Raw genomic sequence first — 23903 nt, forward strand, 5'->3', positions numbered from 1 at the left:
GGTTTGACGAAATTTTAAAGTAGCCTATCGTTCAAGTCGGGTCACATTTGGTATATATGCAAAATTTGGCGACGATTGATCTAAAATTGTAGATTTGTATAGAGAACACACACACACAGAAAATCAATTTTACATATATAGATATACACATTTTTTTCAACCTAGCATTAATTTTTTTTCCATAATTCTACAACTGGGCCGTGGATCCCCCAATTGGGAAACACTGGTTTAGTCGATCAATGAAATCATTCTGAAAACCCTGGAAAAAGGTTTACCGTGTTACATTCATGTATCGTACACTGAAAGTGGCAATACCAACAATTTCGTCAGCACTTTCGGTAATCATGTGGTGCAAAACACCGATGTTATTAGACTCCCCCCAGAAAAACGAAAACAATTTACGAAGTCGAAAATTAAATTAAAGACCTTTTTGAGCCAAATACTGTGTAAAAAAAAAATTATCCGTATAGCAGTTTCGAAATCGCCAAAAATATCGTTTTACAATGATCTATCGTAGTAAAGTACGTATATCGGTGCATTGATTGCATCGTTGTATTGCATTTCGTTCATTGGGGTCCTTAACGTATGGATTGCGACCCAAACTAGGGCCGCAAGGTCTTCCGAGATGGTTGGTCGTTCAAATCCACTTACAACCATGGTATCTTGTGCTATGGGTCACGACCTAAAAAAGCTTGATTCGCCAGGTTTTTTCCGAGAAGGGTAGTACAAATCCATTTACAGCCAGGAATTCTTTAGCTATGGGTTACGACCCAAACCTGATTCGCGGGGGTCTTCCGATATGGGTCGTACGAAACCATTTACAGCTTGGGGTTCTCGAGCTATTGGTTACTACACAAAGTTGATTCTCAAAGGCTTCCAAGATAGGTCGGACCAATACAATTACAGCCAGTGGGCTATTGTGCTACGTCCCACATTTGATTCGTAGTGTCTTTCGAGCAGGGTCGTACAAATTCACTTATAGTCCCGTTATAAATTTTCCCTTATTTCGAAAAACAAAGTCGCATGGGTCGTGAAGCAGATCTTTTTGTTGATTTCTGGTCGCGGCGGAAAAAGGTTAAGAACCCCTGCTATAGAAAATTCCAAACAAGATTTGAAAAAAAAATTGCTCTAGAGGGATTTATCATTATATCGAGTATCGTTGTAGCGGGGTTTCACTGTACATGGCCACAACGAAACAAAATCAAGATCTTTCAAATACTCACCATTGTCGTCTCTGAAAGACTCGCCGTCCACGTATTCATCCAGGCAGATAGTTTGAGATTCTCTACTCGGATTACTCAGGCCGTACCTGTTCTCCGCCCTGATCCGAAATACGTACTGCTGACCGCAGGACAATCCCTGGACCTCGCAGCTCGTGTTGACGCTGTGCGTCACTTTCTGCCACCTCATGTCCGGAACGGAGCACATCTCGACGACGTAACCCGTAACGACGCTTCCTCCGTCGTACATGGATCCGTACCAACTCAGTACCAGAGAGTGGTCCGTGAATTCACTGGCTGTTGGTTCCCCACCAGGTGGCTCGGGTATACCTGATCCAACGAAAAAATTATAAGGCCGAGATTACACTGTAGAAGTTTGATAAAAGTCCTTTTATAAAACTTGAAAAATGCAACCAATAATCGTATCGGTTACATTCGAATTAAAAATGTAACCGAGACATGCAATGTAAGCGGCTTGAGTAAGAGAAAAACGGCTTGAAGCATTTGAAAGAAAAGGTTTCAAAGTTTTTTTTCTATAAATTACTATAAAATTTCTACATGAGCACTTTCAGTGACGTGGAGGATGTCGGGCCTATATAGCATTTCTTGCCACATTACAATCGATGCCACTTATTAGAATCACGGATAATGTGATCATTCGTTATCGTTATCACTTTTGCAAGGAATGTAACGGACCAAATAACACGGGAAAAATCCGCTTATAATTATCGGGACTTCGGATAATGCTATCAAATTTTTTTGCGTCGAAGGCTGGTTTATTCTAGCATTCTGAAGCTAAAATTTAACCAAACTTAATTTTTTTTCATTTGTAAGTTATCCTTCCATTGGAAAAGAATCGATAGATGAATTTACTTAATTTATAATCGAAACAATTAAAAATTAGTTGTGAGAAACCTCATGTACCACGCGACCAAGAAATTTAATAAAAAACCTATCTTTTTCTATTTAAAAAAAATTGTTTCTGTTCCCAAAATCAAACACACACACACATACTCTCTCAATTTCCAAAAAAGAAAAAAAATTAATTTCATACAAAAATTCTTTTTGTCCGAGCACAAATGCAACGTCAATCAATAATATGGATTAAGGACGATGAAGTATTCACTACATTATAGGTACTGACCAACTACGGCAACGGATGCGAACCTCGAGTCTCCTCCAGCTTCATTCTCGACGGATACCACGTATTTACCAGCGTCGTCGGCAGTCACTTCGCTTATACTCAACGCGGACATGTCTTTGCCTACAAGGATAGAATGGTGCTCAGCATCACTTAGGATTCGTCCCTGTGAAACGACAACAAAATGGAATGATGTAAGTAATGTACCAAAAACAAAATACAGTATATCGTCGGCGTTTAAGCAAATGTCATCGTCCACAAAAAGTTTTTGACAGACTGCTGCAGTTGATTAGAATTTCCAATCAATTATTTCATGATTTGAACAGTTTTCAACCACGAACCCGTTATCTAAACATCAGGGAATATACTGTAGGAGTTAGAAATTTTTTTAAATAGTTTTCACTACTTTCGTAACGACTCAAAAGTTTAAATTGACAATATCTCAAAGTTGGACTTGGTAACTTCTGCTTGAACACCGACGACATACGCATTTCCAACGGGTCAACTTTGCAATGGAATGGGGTAAACGAGAAGTTGGGAACTTATTTTCTTATTTAGAAGAAGTTTCTAAGAATACACACACGTTTGTCGAGGAAATCAGAATTTTCACACGCTCATACGACGAAAACAATGGCTGGGAAAAAACCCCGAAAATTTGAGTAATCACTGAATACTTACGAAAGCTTACCTCCAGATGGTGAGAGTATAGAATAACATCGCACAAGTTTCACGAGTCTTGAGTAATAGTGTCAATATTAAAAATGGAATTTTTAATAATATTCAGTTTGATTCCCGTATCGGTGGTTCCCCCTCGAAGAATTAATTTTAATTTTTAAAATTCAGTAAAATGCCTTATCCCCTTTTTTTGCTACGCACTCTGTATAGAGTATAAATTAGTAATAAATCCTAGAATACTACATCATCTTATCAGATAGTCTCATGATGAGTTTGCTTCTGCATATTTTTAAGTGCTGAGACGAAAACAATTGAAAAATTATTGCTGTGTACAATAAACTTTTGAATAAAGAGAAGAAATATTTCTCTTTATGACCATCATTTTAAAATTATTCCACAAAAAAACTTTAAGGCCAACAGCACACACCAATTCAAGACTTCAAGAAAATGCAAGGCATAATTTTCTTAAGAAAGCGTTTGTATAAATACTATAGAGTATACACTGCAGGTATTAGTTTAATTAATTTCAGTTTGACCTCTCAAATCCGGACATTTCGCGAATGAAATTTTTTTTTTTCAACCGGGAACTTTCGATGTTTTTTACTTGACCAAAATTTTGTTTTGGCCTTTTTTTTAGCACAGCCATTTTATTACGTCTTTATACCACTTATTGTTGGTGTCCATAACAATTTTCGGGCTTCTGGGAAACAATGATGGCAACTGTGTGTCTCAATGCATGTGATTAGTCAGAAAGTCAGCCTTGGTAAAAAGAACTTTTATTTCTCTGCATTGTAGTTAACTTCAGTCTTTAGAATTCGTTTTTTTTCCCTATTAATAACTAGTAACGGTATGTGAATTGGGCTATTTAATACTATACGTGTATATATCATTTTCCTTTGAAAAAAAATAATGAAACATGAATCAAAGTGCTCAAAGAGGCATATTACTGCTTCAAATATGAAAATTTGGGAAATAAACAAAAGTGTATGCATAATCCGGAATCACCTAGGTGTCCTTATTTAAGAAATCCTATTGTAGCAATAAACTATTTATTAATAAAATTGTCAATTCATCTGTTTTGTATACATTATATTTTTGCTTTATAGATCTTTTTTTTAAAACTAATTTTTAAAAGACGATTTTAAAAATATACACTTTATTAAAAAATACGTATACGTTAAAGTTTAGTTTTTGATTCGCCAGCTATAAAAATCAGCCTCTTAATAAAATCAAAAACAAAATATCGTCTGGATAAAAATGATTTTAATAAGCGTGGGCACTATATGCCGTAGATATGAGCATTTCCCTGCAAACTCATTCGAGATACACAAGTTTAAAGTTTCCATTGAACGAACAAAAGCTATTTTGTACACTTCATTATGATTTACAACAAGAGTGGAAGAGAAAAAAAATGGTAACGCAATTTACCTGATAAATCCCAAAAAATGTTCCTTCCTAAATTAAAGACGTATGGAAACAACAGTTGAATAACGCAAAAAAAAAACAAAAAAAACCGCTTATGATCGAATAGGAGAAAGAGCATCAACAGCAGCAGCAACGGCAGCTGACAAAACACAGCCGTGATCGACCGGAACTTGCGAAAGAAATAAGAAATGAATAGCAATTTGTAGCGGGGAAAAAAGATGTGGATATAAAAAAATTCGAGCCAGAAAAAGAAGAGCAATGGTGATTGACGTTGGGATCTTTTGGACACAGGGACGGTTTCTGTGGACGTCGTTCATCAAGCCAATCTTGACGGACTTCTCGACTCTTTCCTCTGATAACAAGACTGAATAAAGACTGACTGGACGTAATTTTTTCTTCTCCTCCCCCAGTGTTATGTCAATTAAGGAAGCAAAAATGAAAAGAGAACACGATCAAAGAAAAGTTTTTTTTTTTGTCGCCTGGTGAGTAAATTAAGAACATTCCCAGCTGCCTCATTTAGTCGCGGGGCTTAAGTTCACCAACATCATTACTACTAACGTTGGAGACAAAAAAAAAAGATGGTCATCAGTGGAATACCTCGTAAACTAATGCAAATATTTCTTGTTTGGATCACTTTCTGATCTTTAGTGGAATGGATTATCCATATCCTCCTCTCTTCTTGACGTGAATCGAGTTCGAAGGATATTATAATACACTCGCATGGATACTAACTACAGAGGAAAGGATTCAATTAATTAATGACGATGAAATTGAATGTTATTGGATTCTTCTTGCCAGCAAATTGATCTCTGAAGATGGAATCTTTCAAGGTTAAAACTGAATAAACCACGCCTTATTTACAATACACAGAGTGTCTTATAAATTCATAAAAATTGAAGGAATTCGTATATTTAAATGCGGTTTGCGAAGAAGTTATTCTCATGAAGGGGATTTTTTTGGCACAGAAAAAAATTAGTCCAAATTTCTTTCTATAGAGGACGTTTGAGAAAATTCCGGCAGGAGTGAGTGGGTCTGAATCTTTCTTCACTCTTTTTTTTTCTGAAACGTTAGTAAAGCTTTGGCCGGTGATTCGTTGCTGAAAACAACTTCACTAATAGTGATTCATCTACCAATGTCAACATCAGAATGAAAAAATTATGTAAGCGACAGTGACGGGGGAAAAATAGGTGCCTGAGTAGCGAGATGCTCGTCTTCCACTATGAAGGTTACCATCAAGGTCCACGGGCTCGAATCCGGAAAAAGAACATCAGAGTGTCTTTACCTACGAGCCTCCAGCGTATGCCCCGAGGGGCGGGACGCTAGGACTTTAAGCATTACCTACGAGCCTGAGGCGACCACCGATAGATGGCAGTAACAGGAAAATTCAGAAATCGTCTCATTTTATACGACATAGGATTAAAATATTTACAGTGATTTGCTTGCGGGCAGCTTCCTTTATCGACGAAAATTCTAATTCATTTTTTACCAAAAAAAAAAAATCACTTTGTGAGAGTCACTTTTTCACAAACCGCATTCAAACATACCAATTCCTTCAATTTTTATAATTTTTAAACTATTTATGAATTTGTTGGACACTCTGTATATAATTGCTTTTAAAATTAAACAAAAATGATTTCCATGGAATTTCAGTGAATAAAATTTCCCAAAATGCTAAATTTTGTTTTTGAGGCATATGATATTCAGATTTCATACATTAAATGGCGAAAATGAATGAAATGATTAACATTTAAAAGATCATACTACCCTGATGGCAAGACGAACTTCTGATTTTTTGACAGCTTCGATGACTCCTGATCTAGACCAGTAATTCTAGACCTTAGCAGCACCACTGCTGAATTTGAATTTACGTTCTCGCACCCTCTCGAACAGTCACGAACAGTCACGAAAAAAAAGAAACGTGCAGAAATTATCCGATGATGGTATGGTCTTGGTACGATTCTCGAACAATCAGAACATCTACGAATATTTTTTAGCTCGCATCTTTAAAATTGCTTTCTCGCACCCCTTGGTCAACAACTATTGATCTAAGTATTTCATTAGTTACAATTATTGATGATAATAATCACATCAGATCGATTTCAATGGCAGACGAAAATCCGAAGAAATATTAGGGATTCTTCAGGAGTCGATGCTCTTAGACACGATCAATTTGATCGAAATGCACTACTTGCTATATATTTATTTATTTATATTCCTTAGTTCTGAATTAATACTAAATCAGTCAGTGTGTTCAGTGCAATCGAGTCTTGGATTTGATGGAAGCTGTTACTTGTCCTATTATGTCGATGCTTTGTACCTTTAAGTCAATGACACCAGCAAGTGATTCGAAATTCGATGCGATTCAAAATACATAATAAATGACCATAATAAATGTTTTACAGAAACTTGCCCCTAAATTTCGCCTTTGATGGGGGCCAAGTAAGTGGGGTGAGTGACGAAGTGAGTAGATGAGTTACCGTATGATTGACAGTATGAGCGTGGGTGAGTTACTGAGTGAATGCATGTATGGAAGACTCACTCGTTCACTCACACGATCATTCATTCAATCATACGGTCACTCATTCACTCAATTGCTCCTGTCCGGTGGCAAAATGTCGGAGGCTAATTTTCCGGATCCCATAAATAAATACAGATCTCACTAATTTGAAGTAAAATAAATTTTAGAAACTTATAAAAAAAGCACTACCCATAAAAAATATATTTGTCATAAATTCACGTTGTTGCGAAATTCATGCTCCCAACACGAAGATTTATGAATTCTCTTTAAACTTTTGATATGTGCAAGTTTATTCATACTTTTTATAACGTTTGTCAAGTACTGCCACTTGTTATCAAATACAGAAAAAAACCGTTTTGTGTGAGTATATTATTGTATATTTTGATAACAGCCCATGATATATTTGATTTAAGGGGGGCAAAAAATCGTGCGTACAAGCACAATACGGAGAGAAACTCTCTAATTTACATGATGTATAAAAGGGGGAAAAAACAAAACTGATTTATATACCTGTAAAAGATAAAAATCCGAAACACCTGTCGTATTACGAGGAAAAATCTGATTGTTTACAATAATTTTTTCGTTGGAGAAAACAAACACACAATTGGTTTTTTTTTTTTACAAAACACACTATTAACGCAAACCCGGCACGCCAGAAACATTTGAACGGATGAAAACCACAAATCGAACTGATGATGATGATGACGACCGTCAGTCTGTATCACTCCGCGTATCACTCATCTAAACAAAATAGTTCCCTCTCGTATCGTCTAAATATACTCGGCAGCGTTAGAATTTAAAAATCTCATATCGGACCAGGGGATATGAGAACCTACTGGTCCGCAGACATAATGACTAGTGCGATAAACCTGGACGGTTGATTTTGTGTTGTGGCTTTATCGAAAAACAAATGTGGAGGCTTAAAGAGCCATTCTTTTTTCCGGGATATATTTTGGAAAGAGAGAAAAATTCTTTTTTAAATTAAATTTTTTCAAAAAGCATTCTGCAAAAGATATTCTCTTCTAAAAAGATATAACACTATATGCTAAATGGTTTGCTAAGATTAAAACGGCAACATTAATTAAGAAATAACTGTAACAAAATATATCTTCGAAAATTCACTTGTTTTTTTATAGCAAATTCAGCAAAAACGTTTTTCGTGATAATTGTATCTACATTAGTTATGGCAACCCATCAAACGGCAGTCATGATGCGGTAATCATTTTTCTCCAAAATTTGGCAGAAAAACTATATCTTTATATATATAATTATTTTTATCAAATTTAATTTTTCTCTCTCTCGTCAGAGGAAGCTAATCCAATACAGCTGCTATATATAGACACGAATCTCACGTTGGCGATTAAAAAAAATGGATTTTCGACTCCTAGCGGACCACCTTACATCAACACATCGAGCTTTGGCCAGGGATTTCCGGGCACTTCCCGAAATGGCAGGCCAAAGTCCGAATCATTTCTGAAATTCGGACTTTAGCTAGGAATTCTTAGTCAATTCGAGAAGTGGCCGGCCCCGGTACGAATTTTCCTCACTTCAGCAGTACATATATATATATATACGCAGCATATCAAAAAACCAGTTTCGCTCATAAATTTTTTATTTAGGCAGACGCGGTTTTCTAAATATTTTATACAGCAAAAATGGCTGAGAAAACATAATAAAACAATTAAGGATCGGCGATTCTCCATGAGAAATTCTTCCGCGATCAATATATCTCTTTGAAGAGGGAGGAGGGGGGCGGGGAAGAATTTTCTTCTACTGGTCCCGCGGACCACTACAATTTTTTTCGCGATTGTTTAATCAGTGGTATCGGACCAGCGGACCACCAATGATTTCGAACGCTGATCGGTGATTCGAGATAAAATGTTGGATTTGTTGATCAAAACATCTAATACGAATTATTGCATGTGAGGGCTCGATTAAGTTTAGTATTATTCGAAGATTTTTTTTTTGAGGCCTACACCTTTTCCAGTTAAATTCTTGTTAAGATGGGTGATCTCCAAAAAAGTGTACCGCAAAACCCAAGAGTGACGTGAGTTCAATTATGGTGTGACTCAACAAATGGTCCGCAAGATGTTTTTAAGTGGTCCGAACGAAGCGGAAATTAAATGAAATCCAAGTATCTGTTATAGTTATGGCTAATATCCGAAGCCTAGTCACTTCAGAAGCTACACGTAAAACATAGAATCCTATGGGTTCGCTTGAGTTGGGGAGAGGTGAATTTTCAAAATGTTTTTGCATTTTTGATACCTAAAAATATGCTATAATAAAGAGAGAGAGATCACTTCGTTCAAACTTTTTCCATCAAGATGATGCAGGGTATATTCACCTTCACATACAATTTTCCCCCAGAATTTTATTGCTAAATTTTATGTAATAAGCAACACTTTTCCCAAAATCACTTTCTCCTGGAAGCCATCCTAAAAAAATCCCTGAAATTATAAGTGCTGCCCTCTAATGAAGACCTTCATAAAAAGTTCACATCTAGCATATTTCTAACTCAAGACTTACACAATCCATTAAGTCAAGGATTAACTCCCTGAGGTCGAATAAAAAAAATTTAGAGTGAAAAAATACTCCACACATTTGTGGCACCACGATCTAAAAGGGATAGAATTTAAATTTAAGATACAAAATGATATAAATAAATTATTGTATAATTTTGTTAATAGCCGTTTTTGACCTACAGTGGATGCGGACATCGGTCCGCAGGTCCTTTCACACCAGCATGAGCTTCGTTGGAGCTTTCGCAATCTTTAGTTTGAAATTCGTGCATAAAAACTATTTTTTTTCTCAATTTCTTTGTAATTATTTTTGTTCTTCACTCCTGATTCAGTGACCATAGGCAGCCTAGAGCAATCCTTTGGTGGTGTAAAGTAGAGCCCCATAGAATATGGGTTTAAAGATGCTTTTTCATTCCGATCCTCACAAGTAGTCTATGGGAGAAAATATCTTCACGATTTTTTTTTAGAAAAGACATGAATAAATTATACTTTTTTTTTTTTTGGAAAAAAAATCTCTTTTTTAAAATATGAAAGAAAAATACCAAAAACATCCAATGATGTTCATATATTATGATATTATAATTATAATGATGAGAATTAAATATGTTCATATATGATGAGATATTAAAGACTGTGCAAGTAGAAAAAAGGGGAGGGGTGGAGACTTCCGGAATTACACTATAAACATTTTGTGAAGCTCTTTGATAAAACATGAAAAATTCAACCAATAAGATCAACCGATGCGCCTATTGGTTGAATTTTTCAACTTTCATAAAATATCTTTTATAAAACTCTATATTGTAATCGCGGCCTTAAGCCCGGATTACACTATAAAAATTTTATAATAATTTAACAATGCAACCAATAAGCTGATCGGTTGCATTTACTCGAATGCAACCGATAAATTTATTAGTTGCTTTTTCCAAGTTTTATAAAATGACTTTCATAAACCTTTTAAAGTGAAATCCCATCCTTAGATTAGTCACTTCTGAAACATAAAATTTCACTTTTTTAAGTTTATAGACTGAATATCGAGTAAAATATACTTGTAGGTAACCTAATTGTCAAAACTTGTATGTGCGGATGCGGAGCCCGCACTTAGGGCCCTTTCACACGGAGCGGATGCGGATGCGGGTCCGGAAGAAGTTTTAACAATTGGAATATACTGCGCCTTTCAGACGAGCCGAAAAATCTCCGCACCTAGGAAATGTTCATGCGGGTCCGGACGTCGTCCGCATGTGTCAAAACCTAAGTGCGGGCTCCGCATCCACACATAGAAGTTTTGACAATAGGTTTATTCGGAGCTATTCAGACGATGCGGATGCGGAGCGAATTCGTCCGCATCTTTGGCTACTTTTTGAAGGTGAATTTTCACGGAATTTTTTTAATTATTTGCCATAAATACCCTTAAAAACACCATATGATGGTCCCTGCTCATTAATATAATGTACCTACATACGTGTATCCCTTCGTTTCCTTCTGACATGGAGATATAGCAACTTTAACTGCCTTTTGTCCATATTTCACAATTTTATACAATAAAACCTGTCAACAACGGCCACTGACGGGACCAAAATTATAAGCCGTTCTGTTCATTACGAATATTTAATTGACTACGTACTTTAATAACTTTTAAATTTAATTTAAAAATTTTAATTTTTTTCTTTTTAAATTTTTAAAATTATTTAAAAATATAAATATCTGAAATATTATTTAAAATATTTGTTATTTTTTTACATTTTTAATCTTAATTTTTTTAAACTTTAAAAAAATACTTTTATTAAACAACGTTATCCACGTACGGTGTTCACCCAGGGCCGGATTAAGTCGTTTGAAGACCCTAGCGCTTGAATATTTTTGGTGGTTCCCTCGATACCCACAAGTATATTTTACTCAATATTTAGTCTATAAACTTAAAAAAATTAAATTTTATATTTCAGAAGTGACTAATCTAAGGATGGGATTTCACTCTAAAAGGTTTATGAAAGTTATTTTATAAAACTTGAAAAAAGCAACTAATAAATTGCAAGTGCAACCGATAAATTTATTAGTTGCTTTTTTAAAAGAATTATTATAAAATTTTTATAGTGTAATCCGTACTTGAGGCCGGGATTATACTATAAAGTTTTGTAAAAGATCTTTTATAAAAGTTGAAAAATTCAACCAATAGGCGCATCGATTGCATTCAAGCAAATGCAACCGGTGATCTTAATGGTTGAATTTTTCACGTTTTATCAAAGAGCTTTTACAAAACTTTTATAGTGTAATCCCGGCCTAAGACAGAATTGTGATGTGAATATTTCTAACGGACTTGTCTTCTTCTTTCGGACATTTTGAAAGTCCCAACCCCTCCCTTTTTTTATACTTGCAAATTCTTTGATATTTGCTGAATTTTTTTTTTTTTTTTGGAACATCGAATGTTTTGGATGTTTTTGGATTGGATTTTTCGAACATTGGATGTGTTTTTGGAATTTTCTTTCATATTTTTCGAAAAATTTTTGCAAATATTTTAAGATATTTTCTCCCATCGACTACAAGGAAAGGGTAATACATACATTGAGGTTGAAATAAAATATATTCAAATATCTTTTGGATTCAATTTTTTTTATTAAAATGAAATTTTTTTTTCATAACATTTAATACTTGACAAGATAACCTGAAACGCATTCCTCAACTGAAACTGTGAAAAAAAATAAATTAACCTTAAAGCTCTCATTATAAATTAAGTTAGTTTAAATGGGTTATAACTATCATTAGATTTGAGACTTCCTCGGACATGATAAGAATGCGGTTAATGACGGGATAGAAGAAAGAGAAAGCGCGTGCGTCCATGATATACGTACTACTTACGTTCAAAGGTTCCGAGACATTTTATCATGGAAAAATGAATACAGATAGAACCTGTTTAATGTGGTGTTTCCTTCGAAGTAACTACCTTGTGCAAGCAATTACGCATTTTTGTCATTGTACATACAAAGATGTAAATGCGGATTGTGCGAGCTGTTTTTTCGTCACATCCCCCAATGCCTCCATCGCTGCTCGTTGCACTTCTTTGGAAACCTGAGAATCGTTGGTCCCTTAAGCAAATTCTTTATCTGAGGAAAAAGTCAAAGTCACATGGGGTAAGATCAGGGGAATAAGTTGGTTGTGGAAGTATCGGAATGTGATGTTTCGACAGGGAATCTGACAACAAGAGGACCAATCATTTGAATTCATATTATCAAAGGGACCTCTAGCGAGGCCTTCGTGTTTTTTTTCCCGAGGAGAAAAAACGAACATCACGAAGGGCCCGCCTCTAGGAACCCTAAAATAGAAGGGGAGGGGGGGCTTCTCAAAATCTTTGAATAAACTGATCATTTTCGTATTTGCCTGTCCTCGCACATGCTTTTGAAATTATTATTTCTCTCTTGTTGATTTTATAAATCAATATAGAGATCAATAATCAATCAATATTTCTTCTTCACTACTTCTGAAATTATTTGTTTCAAAACTCAAAAAAATATTTCCTTCAGTAATTCTGGAATTATTTGTTTGGAGAAAGTTCAGAATTTTCATCACATTATTCTGGATTCTTCAGTGAATTCTAGAATTATTTATTTCATTAATTCTGGACTCATTTTTTTCATTAATTCTGGACTCATTTTTTTCATAAATTCTCGACTCATTTTTTTCATAAATTCTCGACGCATTTTTTTCATTAATTAATTCTTTCATTCATTTATTCATTCGATTATTTCTTTCACTAATTCTAGAATTAACCGTTTTTCAATAATTTCAAAAATTTTCTGAAAAGGATCGACTGGCCATATGGCAAAAAAAAGCTTCGTCGTCCAGATGTGGCCCACGGGCCATGCATTGAAGACCCGAAACCGACCATGGCCCCCGCTCTGTCCCCATAGGGGATGCCGCTGTGGTGGTCGAGTGGTTATAGTGACGGACTCGCGATGCGAGGATCCGGGTTCGAACCCCACAGTGGTGGTCGGCTGAAGTTGGTTTTCTGTGGTTCCCAACTTCAAGGCGCAAATGCGAGCCGACCTCCCCGTTAAAAAGTCTCGCCACAGAGAGCAACAGTCCTACAACGAAAAATCATTCAATCATAACACTTCACTCATAGTTTGAAAAACTGGTGGCAGATGGCAGCACTACACATAACAAGCATTACAGAGAAACAAAAAACTTCACGTCAGGTTTCACTACACGTACACGCATATTCCCGCATGTACCGATTCGTTGGGGGCTCCGCGGGGGGTTGTGGGCGGGGTGCATGTGTGGTGTAGCAGTATTAGGTAGGGTAAGAAAGGGCTCGGGGATCCATGATGTTCTTAAGTCAGCCACCTCGTTGGGCAATTTGCCTGTTGTGGCGTTGTATTTGTATTTGTATTTGTATAAGCTGGTCACCCAGAGGGTTTGGGCCATGGTGGAAGAGCGATGCAATATCCGGAGCACTAAGCACCCAAAGACCACCAGCGGATAAGAAGACAAAAAGTTGAGGTTACATGGGCAGGTGCATACGCACGTCGCCAGCAGTCCACGAAGGGGGCCCACAAATAACTATAGACACACATATATAAGATACATAAACATATATATATACAAGCATATAAACACTCATATATATATAATATATACAAGACTGCATTGAAGACCGCTGTCCTAGAATGTGTCAGCTGTAATTTTAGATTTCCCATTCACCTAGATATCTTCAACATACTTACATCACTGCTCTTCAACCGCTGATCAGAAGCGCATGGTAACTCAAAATTTCTGATGCAAAATTCCTTGCACCCCCACCCAAGCCTTTTTTGCATCCCTTCTCAAAGGTCGATTTTCCATACGCATTTGCCGCTAGTCCGTGGACCGATCTTGGTCCGTGGTGGATAGATATCCCGCTGGTCTACGAAACATTTGACCCAACCATAGACTTAAGATATAAATAGACCGCGCACGCTATTCATAAAACTTGTCGAACGTGAAGAAAAGATGAGCAGTATTGTCGGGGAAAGAACAGGTTCTGCGCTATTACATTTGGCGCGTTTTCGCAGAAGCTAGGATGTTGCTGTAACGAAATTTGACTCAATTCGATCAAGTTGATGAAAACTTTCCTTCATTTTTTCAATGAATTTCACTCATTTTTATGTGAAATATTTAGGGAGTATCAGATTTGAAAAAATAAATTCTATAAAATAAACAAATATTGGAAAACGGAATTTTTTAATTTTCCATTAAGGGATAATTCTTAATAATTTCTTAACACATGGATTTTTAAATTTTAATTGAATATATAATATTTGAAGGAAGTGAATATAAACAGTATAAATTTCATGAAATAAATTTTTTTGGCACAGTTTTTAATAGCTTTCTAAATATCTATACACACACAGGAAACAAAATATTGTATACAACAAATATATAATGTTTATGTTACTGTAAATTTGATAAATCCGTAGTGCGCGTTATCTTCAGAAATTATGCATAATAGTTGGTAAATATATGCATAATTACCAATATTTTTAGTAAGTTTGATGAATTTCGTAGCATTTATCACTTTTTACGAATGAATCGAATAATTCTCAAAATGAAGTTAGTAAGTTTGATGAATATGGAAAAAATCCATGCTGAAATATCACTTTATTTCAACAACTTCGTTCTGCCCGTATGAGATGCGTGCACTACACATATTTCGCCATAAAAATTAAATTAATAATAAATGCGAAGATAGAGAGAGATTTTTTGTCATCGGCTTAGTTCATGTTGGCTTTTGCTGTATTTATCAGCATATGCAAACATAACCGTTACGAAGAGGGGTAAAAATACTATTATTTTTAGAGGTTGTTATGCATTTTTATGCAAAACTGCAATTGTCTAGAGGGGGGGGGGGAAGTTTTCCTCACATTCTATTTAAATAGAATATTTTTCATAAATTTATCCTTCTGAAAAGCATATTTTCTTCCAAGTTGAACAAAACTCGAATGAACTCACTAGCTCGCCAAATCTCGCCAAATCTTGCGGAGACGTATATTTCAGTTAAAACTTCATAAAACTCACAATTTCAATCATTTATTGCCAAAAATTCTATTAAAACATTTAATAATGATTCATGACATTTGAATTTTACCAAAACTTGGAACTTTAATTGAATTAAATCCAAAATGGAGTCGTTAAAAACTGAGATTACGTCAGAAATCCATTGCATCGTCAATTTAATATTCCAATTTTTAATTTATAAGAAGGGAAATAAGCAAAAAAGTATTCCTTTGTGAAAGGATAATGTTCCTCCTTTCCTAAACCGTTCCGAACATCCGAAAGCTGCACACGTGGTGACCATTCTAATGAAAAATAAGACAGCACTTGGAGATCGTCATACGAACAGCCATAAGGAAAGCATTGCCAGCGAGATTCCCTGACCAGCCTTTCGACTGGAGTCACGTGACTCCGGATCTTTGCTTCACATTGTAACCCCTCGCGCGCACTCTATAGTATTATTACTCTGTGGACCCAACTGATGTTGCCGCTACATAATTTTAGATTTAATAAACAAAATAGTCTATTGGTTTTTATTTTCTGTCTTATAATTATTTCTCCTGTTCTTTCCTTTCTTCTGTTCTGCGAATTACTCCTTCTGTTTTTTGTATTTTTGTCGGTCTTCAAATTGCAGTCGAATCCCGTTTAAACGAATATCGTTATAGTGAAAATCTCGTTTAAACGAACACTTTTCTAATCCCCCATATAAGTTTACATAGGGACAAAGCAGAAACATTGAATTCCCTTATAGCGAAATTTTTTCTCAGGTCTCTTGGAATTCGTTATAACGGGATTCGGCAGTATTTCCACTGTTTATTCATTTCTTTTTTGCCAGTCCACAAATTATTTTTCCTATATGTTGATTTTTTGCCTGTCCGTTAATTATTTCTTATATTTAAGTATTTTTCCCCCTTTTTTTGCAGGTTCGATAATTATTTCTCCTATTTCAGTGCTTTTTGCAGGTCAGAAAATTATTTATTATATTTTTCCCCTTTTTTCCCCGGTCCGCAAATTGTTTCTCTCATTGTTGGTCAATTTCAAAGCTGTGCGGCCCACAGCTTTGAAAATTTTGAAGTTTAAAGTACAGTGTGTCCCACATATTTGTAAATTGTTCGAAAATTCATAAAAATTGAAGGAATTGGTGTATTTGGAAGCAGTTTGCGATAAAGTTATTCTCACGAAGGGGGACTTTTTTTTGTACGGGAAAAAATTAGTCAAAACTTTTGTCGATAGAGGGCGCTTCACGAAGCAAATCATATGCAAATCAGAGTCATAAAATGCAGGTGGGGGGAGGAGGGGGGGGGGTGCGATCATTTTTTAACTTCTGAATATTCCTATTCATTGTGTTTACAAAGGTTTTCATTGGGATGTTTGCATTGGTGTGGACATAAAGCACTATTAGTGAAGTGTTGTTTCACCTGAGTCTCAAATCACCGGCTGAAGCTTTACGAACGTTTCGGACACAGAAGGAATTGAAGAAAGATTTATGTCAAGAATTATATGATTTGCTTTCCTTCTTTCGACAAAAATTTTAATTAATTTTTTTTTCCCGTGAGAATAACTTTACGGCTTTTCTGCAAACTGCATTCAAACATATCAATTTCTTCAGTTTTTATGAATTTTCAAACTATTTGCGAGAGTATATGGGACACCCTGTATATCGTGAAATCTATAAATATTGTGTATGATCACAATCAGTATTTTGACTTACCGCTTTCATCCAGATAACATCAGGTTGAGGCCAACCTGTATAGTGGATGGCTAGAGTGACAGATTCACCTCTCAGGACAGTAACGCTTTGAGGCCCTCTATTTACTCTCGCTGGCTGCTGCTGATTCGACTGGTCTGGTATCTGCTGTTGATCTAGAGCTAGACCATCTTGATGGGCATTTTCGAAAACAAAGTCCTCATCGAGATCTGAAGCTGAACATCTGTGTTAGAGGGATGGGTTGTTGTATACATTTCAAGTAGGAAATAATACGAGTTCACAATACTGTAAATATTGAACGGGATTGAACTGCCGTCATATACAGTGATATCTTAAGAGATAATGATGGTGATAATTTCTAATGTGGTTAAATGTTAAAAAATATAAACGGTACAATGTTCTACCTTGAATGTATTGAATCTTCGTGTGTTAATTCAACATCAGGCGTATCATTATTCATTTGCTCGGTGTTCGTTCGTTCGAGATTATGATCATGGTTTCGTGCTACGAGATTATCCTCCTCCTCATCAAATATCTGTAAGAAAAAGAGAAATTATGAAGTTCTACAGTTGAACCTCCCATCAAGGCCCCCACAAAGGTGGGGCTGACAAAGCTCCAACTCTGGAGCCCTGAACAATAACCATCACTTTTTTTTTTTTACCAACAGACACACTGTCCATTATGGGAGGCATGGCCAAAGCCTCCTAGATAGATTGTAGCATAGGCGGAGATAGACTTGTAAGTCTGGGGGGGGGGGCAAGATGATGATGTCAATTGATATATACATTAGATCAGTCGACTTCACCTTTGACGCTGGGGAGGCAATGCCCCCCACGCCCCTCCGTATCTCTGCCCATGGATTGTAGTCTAGGGAAGTGGTTCTCAACCTTGTCAAGCCCGCGGCACGGTTTCATTCATTTTTGTGAGTGGAAGGCTCAGTTAAACACAAGACCAACGGAAAATGAACGAGGAAAAATGAAACGACTGATCATTCGCGGCCCGGTATGAATGATGTCTGGGCCGGCGGTTGAGAAACACTGGTCTGGGGGGCCATGCTTCCCATAACGCACTCTGTCTGTTAGCAGACACCTCCCATTAACAGCACTACACTTCTCTGAGGGCTTCAATGCATAGCATTTTCAATCTTATTGGGTGTCCGTTATATAGACATTCCACTGTATCGAAAAGAATATGTAAGACACGTACATTTACAGGGTGTCCTATAAATTCCTTAATACAGGGTGGGCAAAAAGTCCATAGAAACTGTGGTGTATATCTAGTGCGGCCTAGAAACAACAAATAGTAGATTCAGTAGTGCCAGGAAGAGACAAGAGAAGAGATGAATCTGGCAACACGAGGAGTTGACATTTTTGGCTAGACCACGCTGGACTGATAGGACACTCTTCCGTCGCTTTGCTAAAAACATGTAACTGTTCTGATATTATGTTAAATTTAAAAAAAAAGGTTATAGTAGATATATAAAAAAAAGGCTGACTTGAGTTCTTTTCCGACTCCGACGAACTCCTCAAAAAAACTTTAAAAATGAATAGAAACCGGAAAAATAACCGAAATAAAAAATGGTTTGCACTAATCTAAACCAATTCACCGTTGTAAACCTTGTATGTGGACCTGCTGCACTCTGCCGTTGCTGGTTTTGTGACCAGCAACGTATTAACCCCTGTGGGAGTGGTCATGTGAGACTCATATTGCTGTAATAAACGTTTTGGAGGCATTCTTTCGTTATTTGCGTATATCTTCTTTGACTTGTGTACATCAGTGCCATCTATCGGCTGTTTTTGAGTTTTACCCCCTGTCTTAAAAAAATTCCCGTGACCTAGCGATGCTAACCCTGCAAACCGTTTTTTTATTTCGGTTATTTTTCCGGTTTTTATTCATTTTTATTCTCACGAAAGGGTATTTTTTGGTTCCGAAAAAAAATGAAAATTTTCGTCGAGAGATGGCCCAGCACGAAAGATATTATAAGAGTGATTCGACCTGAAACTTCCTTCAATCTCTTCTGTGTCCGAAACGTTCGTAAAGCTTCAAAGCTTCACCAACAGTGCTCTATCCACCAATGTCAACATCACAATGAAAACCTTATGGAAATGAACTTTAAATCGTTCACGATGAAATTTGTACATCACTGAGTTGCATATTTATTACTTTTCGTGCAACGTCCTCTATCGACAAAAATTTGAACCGATTCTTTTTCCTGTGTCATAAATTCCTGCTTCGTGAGAATAACTTTTTGCGAGCAGCATTGAAATTTACCAATTCCTTCAATTTTTAAACTATTTATGAGACATCCAGTATAAGTATCGATAAAACTTTCACTATTGCTAGCTTCAAGTTGAGGGGTCATTCAAGTATTACGTCAGCATCGAGGGGGGGGGGTTTCGGATTTGTGCTGACTTTTGATGACAAGGGGGGTGGGGGTTTGAAGGTTGCGTACTTCATAAACCACCCCTTTTTGAAGATATGAAATGTTCTAAGCTGCTGATGAAATTTTGCTGACATGGGGGAGGGGGTCAAAAATGGCTGAAAATTTGCTTACGTAATACTTGGATGGCCCCTGATGAGAAATCAATTTGTTTAGTGAATGATTGATGCGAATATGTATCACGATTTTTCATTTACGAGTATCGTGTCACACATCTTGTCAGTAATTTATTACTGCCAAGATGTGTGACACGATACTTTATTAGTAATATTCAGAAATTATCAGTAATTTATTACTGCAATAAGTAAATTTGTCAGCTTGCTATTCAAGTTCAAACATCCGGAAACAAAGAAAAGGAAAGATATGATCTTTTTTTCTAAATCACAGGCGATGTGAGAATCACCAAACACTCGTTATTCAAAATTATGCAATTTTAATACGTCACCAACCTTGTGTACAAAAACTTCCGGCACTTGGTGAGTCTTCTCGGTCGATGATGGCGTATACCTCTCGTTCGTGAGATCTGAAAATTTATAATCATAATAGAGCATTTTTAACTGTTTTTTGGTGAAAAAAATTCATTTAGAAATGCTCATTGACAAAAATATATCCTTTCGTACCTAAAATGATTGTATTTGTTGAGAAAATCCATCAAATATACGATTTGCTTTTGATATCTTTGAAAAATATTCCCTTTCACTTCTTCAAACCAAAAAATATTATTATTCTTTAAATAAGAGTACGCAGAATTTTCTCGGGTGGGGGGGGGGGGGGGTCCTGCAAAATAACACTATAATCTCGGCTTGTGGGGGGGGGGGTTAAAATCACAACCTTCCCCCCCCCTCATTTGCATACGCTAATGATTCTTTATTCTTTTCCGGAATTACTATTAATTATTCTTCACCTCATGAGTGAGTAAGTGACCGTATGAGTGCTCAAATGAGTGACAAAGTGAGTGAACGTGCAAGTGACCGTATGAGTGACCAAGTGAGTGATAGTGTGAGTGACCAAGTAAGTGACTAAATGAGTAGCCGTATGAGTGATCGTATTCGTACTCAAGTTAGTGACACTATGAGTGACCATTTTCGGGATCAAGTTGGTGACCGTATGAGTGACCACACTCACTCGGTCTCTCATATGGTCACATACGGTCACCCACTCACCACACGCACTCATACGGTTACTGATCCAAAGGTCACTCGCGCATTGACTTAGTCACTCATATGATCACTCACGCATTCACTTGGTCACACATATGGCCACTCACCCACTTGATCACTAATACGATCATTCACTTGGTCACACATATGGCCACTCACCCACTTGATCACTAATACGATCATTCACGCATTCACTTGGTCACACATATGGCCACTCACCCACTTGATCACTAATACGATCATTCACTTGGTCACACATATGGCCACTCACCCACTTGATCACTAATACGATCATTCACTTGGTCACACATATGGCCACTCACCCACTTGATCACTAATACGATCATTCACTTGGTCACACATATGGCCACTCACCCACTTGATCACTAATACGATCATTCACTAGGTCACTCATATGATTAACTTGATCACTCATACAGTCACTCACCCACTCTCATCGTCACTCACACGGTCAGGGCAAGCAAAATTTCCGTAAACCACTTTCATTCAATAAATAAAATTCTACTATTTAAAGGAGTGTTCAAGCGAAACTTTTCAACATGCTAACCCCCCCCCCTTTTGTGAAATCAAAATTTTAATTATAATCTCCCTGTATATGGCTAAGTGGCTCGTCTTGGGTATTCTAAGACACGATATAATTATCCACTCAACGTGGAATAAATAGCGATAGCGGCAGATAATATATAGAAATGACTCACTTGGCCAAGGGAAGAACGACTCGGAGGCTGGAACAGGTGCTTTTCTCACGTTTGTGGCGTCATCAAACCCTGAAGCGATCGTATTTACGGTGTTTATTCCATCATCGAGGCGCGTATCACCATCATTGCCGATCGATAGTCTTCCGCCGTTTGGAGAACGATGGGATGTGTCTTTGTGCGATGGAGCGACGCTAGGTGAGGACGCTCTTCTCACGGACGTAATTTCGACGTCTCTTTCGAGTGCACAATCGTTATTTCGAGTGGCGTAGGTGTCGTTGGCTTTCGGTCTGATCATGCCACAGAAATCTCGTCGATGATTTTTAGTTTCTGGCCTACCAACGTGTTCATCGGAATCCGTGAGCGACACCGAGGAGGTGGACTTGAGCAGTTTTGCCGTTTCCAACTCCGGCCAGAACTTCTGGATCACTGGCGATGATTTTACATTCTTTTTCACAGTTGTGGTCGGTGCCAGACAAGAAATATCCGTTCTTGTGATACCGTTTCTCAAAGCACTTGCCGTGTAACCCTCAGGAGCAACACATCTATCTCGCGGATTGGTGAATTTCACTCCTGAATCATCGTCAGCACAATTATAACCGTTCCTTGAGGTCGAAAATTTCGTTCCCGGTCGAAAATTTCCGCTATCCTCTATGGATTCAACACCATCAGTTTTCGGAAGTCCATTCAATTTAGCCCTGGAATGATTCCAATACGTTGAACGTTCCGTTTGAGGACACGTATAATTTCCATTCTTTCGGTAAGTGGATGGTTCTTGATCGCGTGTCTTCACGAAACACTTGCGTTTAGGTTCAGTGGCGAGCCCGTTCTCCCTCGGGGCCACTGGCGGTTTTCGCTTCTCATCGGTACCACCGGTTACATTACCACTTCGAATCGAAGAGGCATGACCGTTCTGGTAAATGGTCGGACGTTCAATTTTCTTATCCCTTGGAATGGTGTCTTTCACAACCGAGCCCTTTTTGAAAACGTCAGGAATGGTGATCTTCGATATGACTCTGTTACCCAACACTTTCGACGACCCAACACCACGAGGACATTCACCGCCTCTCGGTTGGTTTGACGTTGTTTTGCTTTTCTCGACTCTGGTATCGTTAAAATGATGCAATGATTCCGTGGATGGAGCTACTACGATGGCCGTTCTGTTTGAGGAGCGATTGCTCGGAGACCGCCATAATCTGAGCGGAGGAGCACGGTTTTCTCGTTCAACTGAACGCGACCGGACCGAGTCCTTCCAGTTGTTAAGTTTCAAGGAAGTGCCATTCTGGATCTCCTTTTTCGTCGACCCGGATCCTGAAATGCCAAAAACAAGAAGTGAATACACACACGGATTTTCAAATCTCTCATAATCCCGTAAACTTTCACAGTTCGTCATTCTATGCTTTTTTTGAAGCGCCCATTTTGAGATTAAATTTTAAAATCACGTATTTTGTCACTCATTCAAAACAGGGGCGTCGTTACGTGTACGGGGGAGTTTTTTGGGACCCATTCAGCCTATAATTCCGAGAAGGGAGTCATACAAAAAGCATTCATCATTACAGGGAGAGTTGAACGGTTTAAACAGAACACATCAAGATTCTGTTACTAAACAAAATTATTGACAACCGTACAAAAATACGTTAATTATTTGAAGGAAGAAAAACTACTCAATTGAAATATATAGAAAAGCTTTACCTTTCATTTAGTTTTCTACCCGCTATTACGGCATAATCCCTAATTTCCAGCCAGACACACGTACAAACGTCCGACATGCATTGCGTTTGGAAACGAATGTTTATCCAGGTAAATACTATTATTATATTTTGGTTTGTTATATGAATTATCTATTGGGACATTTCCAAAAATAAATAAAACTTCTTACTTAAATTTTGTCACGAATCCACGTCCCACGAGACGTTTTGTTTGTTCATCGCAAACGACACACGAAAATCTGCGCAAGAAGCAAATAAAGCTCGCGGTCCTCGTCCGCGAAAGAAAAATCTCGACTCTGCGAATGTGACGCGTAATCTTAATCGCACTGAATGCTTCTTGAAGAAATAAAAAATAATAATAATAAATCTTTTTTTTTTCTTCTAATATTTTCGTATTACTTCCCGCCCCCCCCCCCCTTCGGTGTCATTGATAGAAGAAGAAAAAAACGGTCCAAAAGGATTCTTTACCGAGTATCAATTTCAAGATCATCGTATCTTTTTACGGGTTTTACGAGCTCGGGTTTTATCGATAACTCTTATTAACATCTGTGTCATTGTGGAAGGTCATTTATCTTCTTATTCCATGATCATATGTGAGTTCAAAAGAAAGAAGATGGCGAAGGATGAAGACAGAAAAGATTACATATGAAA

General features: G+C 37.1%; 1 protein-coding gene across 2 annotated transcripts in view; it reads right to left on the minus strand.

Moving 5' to 3' along the window:
- Positions 1-23903, minus strand: part of LOC149076945 (uncharacterized) — a 58094-nt gene that overhangs the window by 11222 nt on the left and 22969 nt on the right. For both annotated transcript variants that reach the window (XM_089244675.1, XM_089244676.1), the window contains 6 exons: positions 21547-22854; positions 20117-20190; positions 17632-17762; positions 17231-17450; positions 2365-2527; positions 1224-1550 (listed from right to left, as the gene is read on the minus strand). In XM_089244675.1, coding sequence (XP_089100801.1) covers positions 1224-1550; positions 2365-2527; positions 17231-17450; positions 17632-17762; positions 20117-20190; positions 21547-22854 — 2223 coding nt within the window. The remainder of the gene's footprint in view (positions 1-1223; positions 1551-2364; positions 2528-17230; positions 17451-17631; positions 17763-20116; positions 20191-21546; positions 22855-23903) is intronic.

Source organism: Pholcus phalangioides, unplaced genomic scaffold (assembly GCF_987345545.1).
Source record: "Pholcus phalangioides strain wild (caught in Gottingen) unplaced genomic scaffold, Ppha-v1.0 ptg000015l_1, whole genome shotgun sequence".
NCBI lineage: Eukaryota > Metazoa > Arthropoda > Arachnida > Araneae > Pholcidae > Pholcus > Pholcus phalangioides.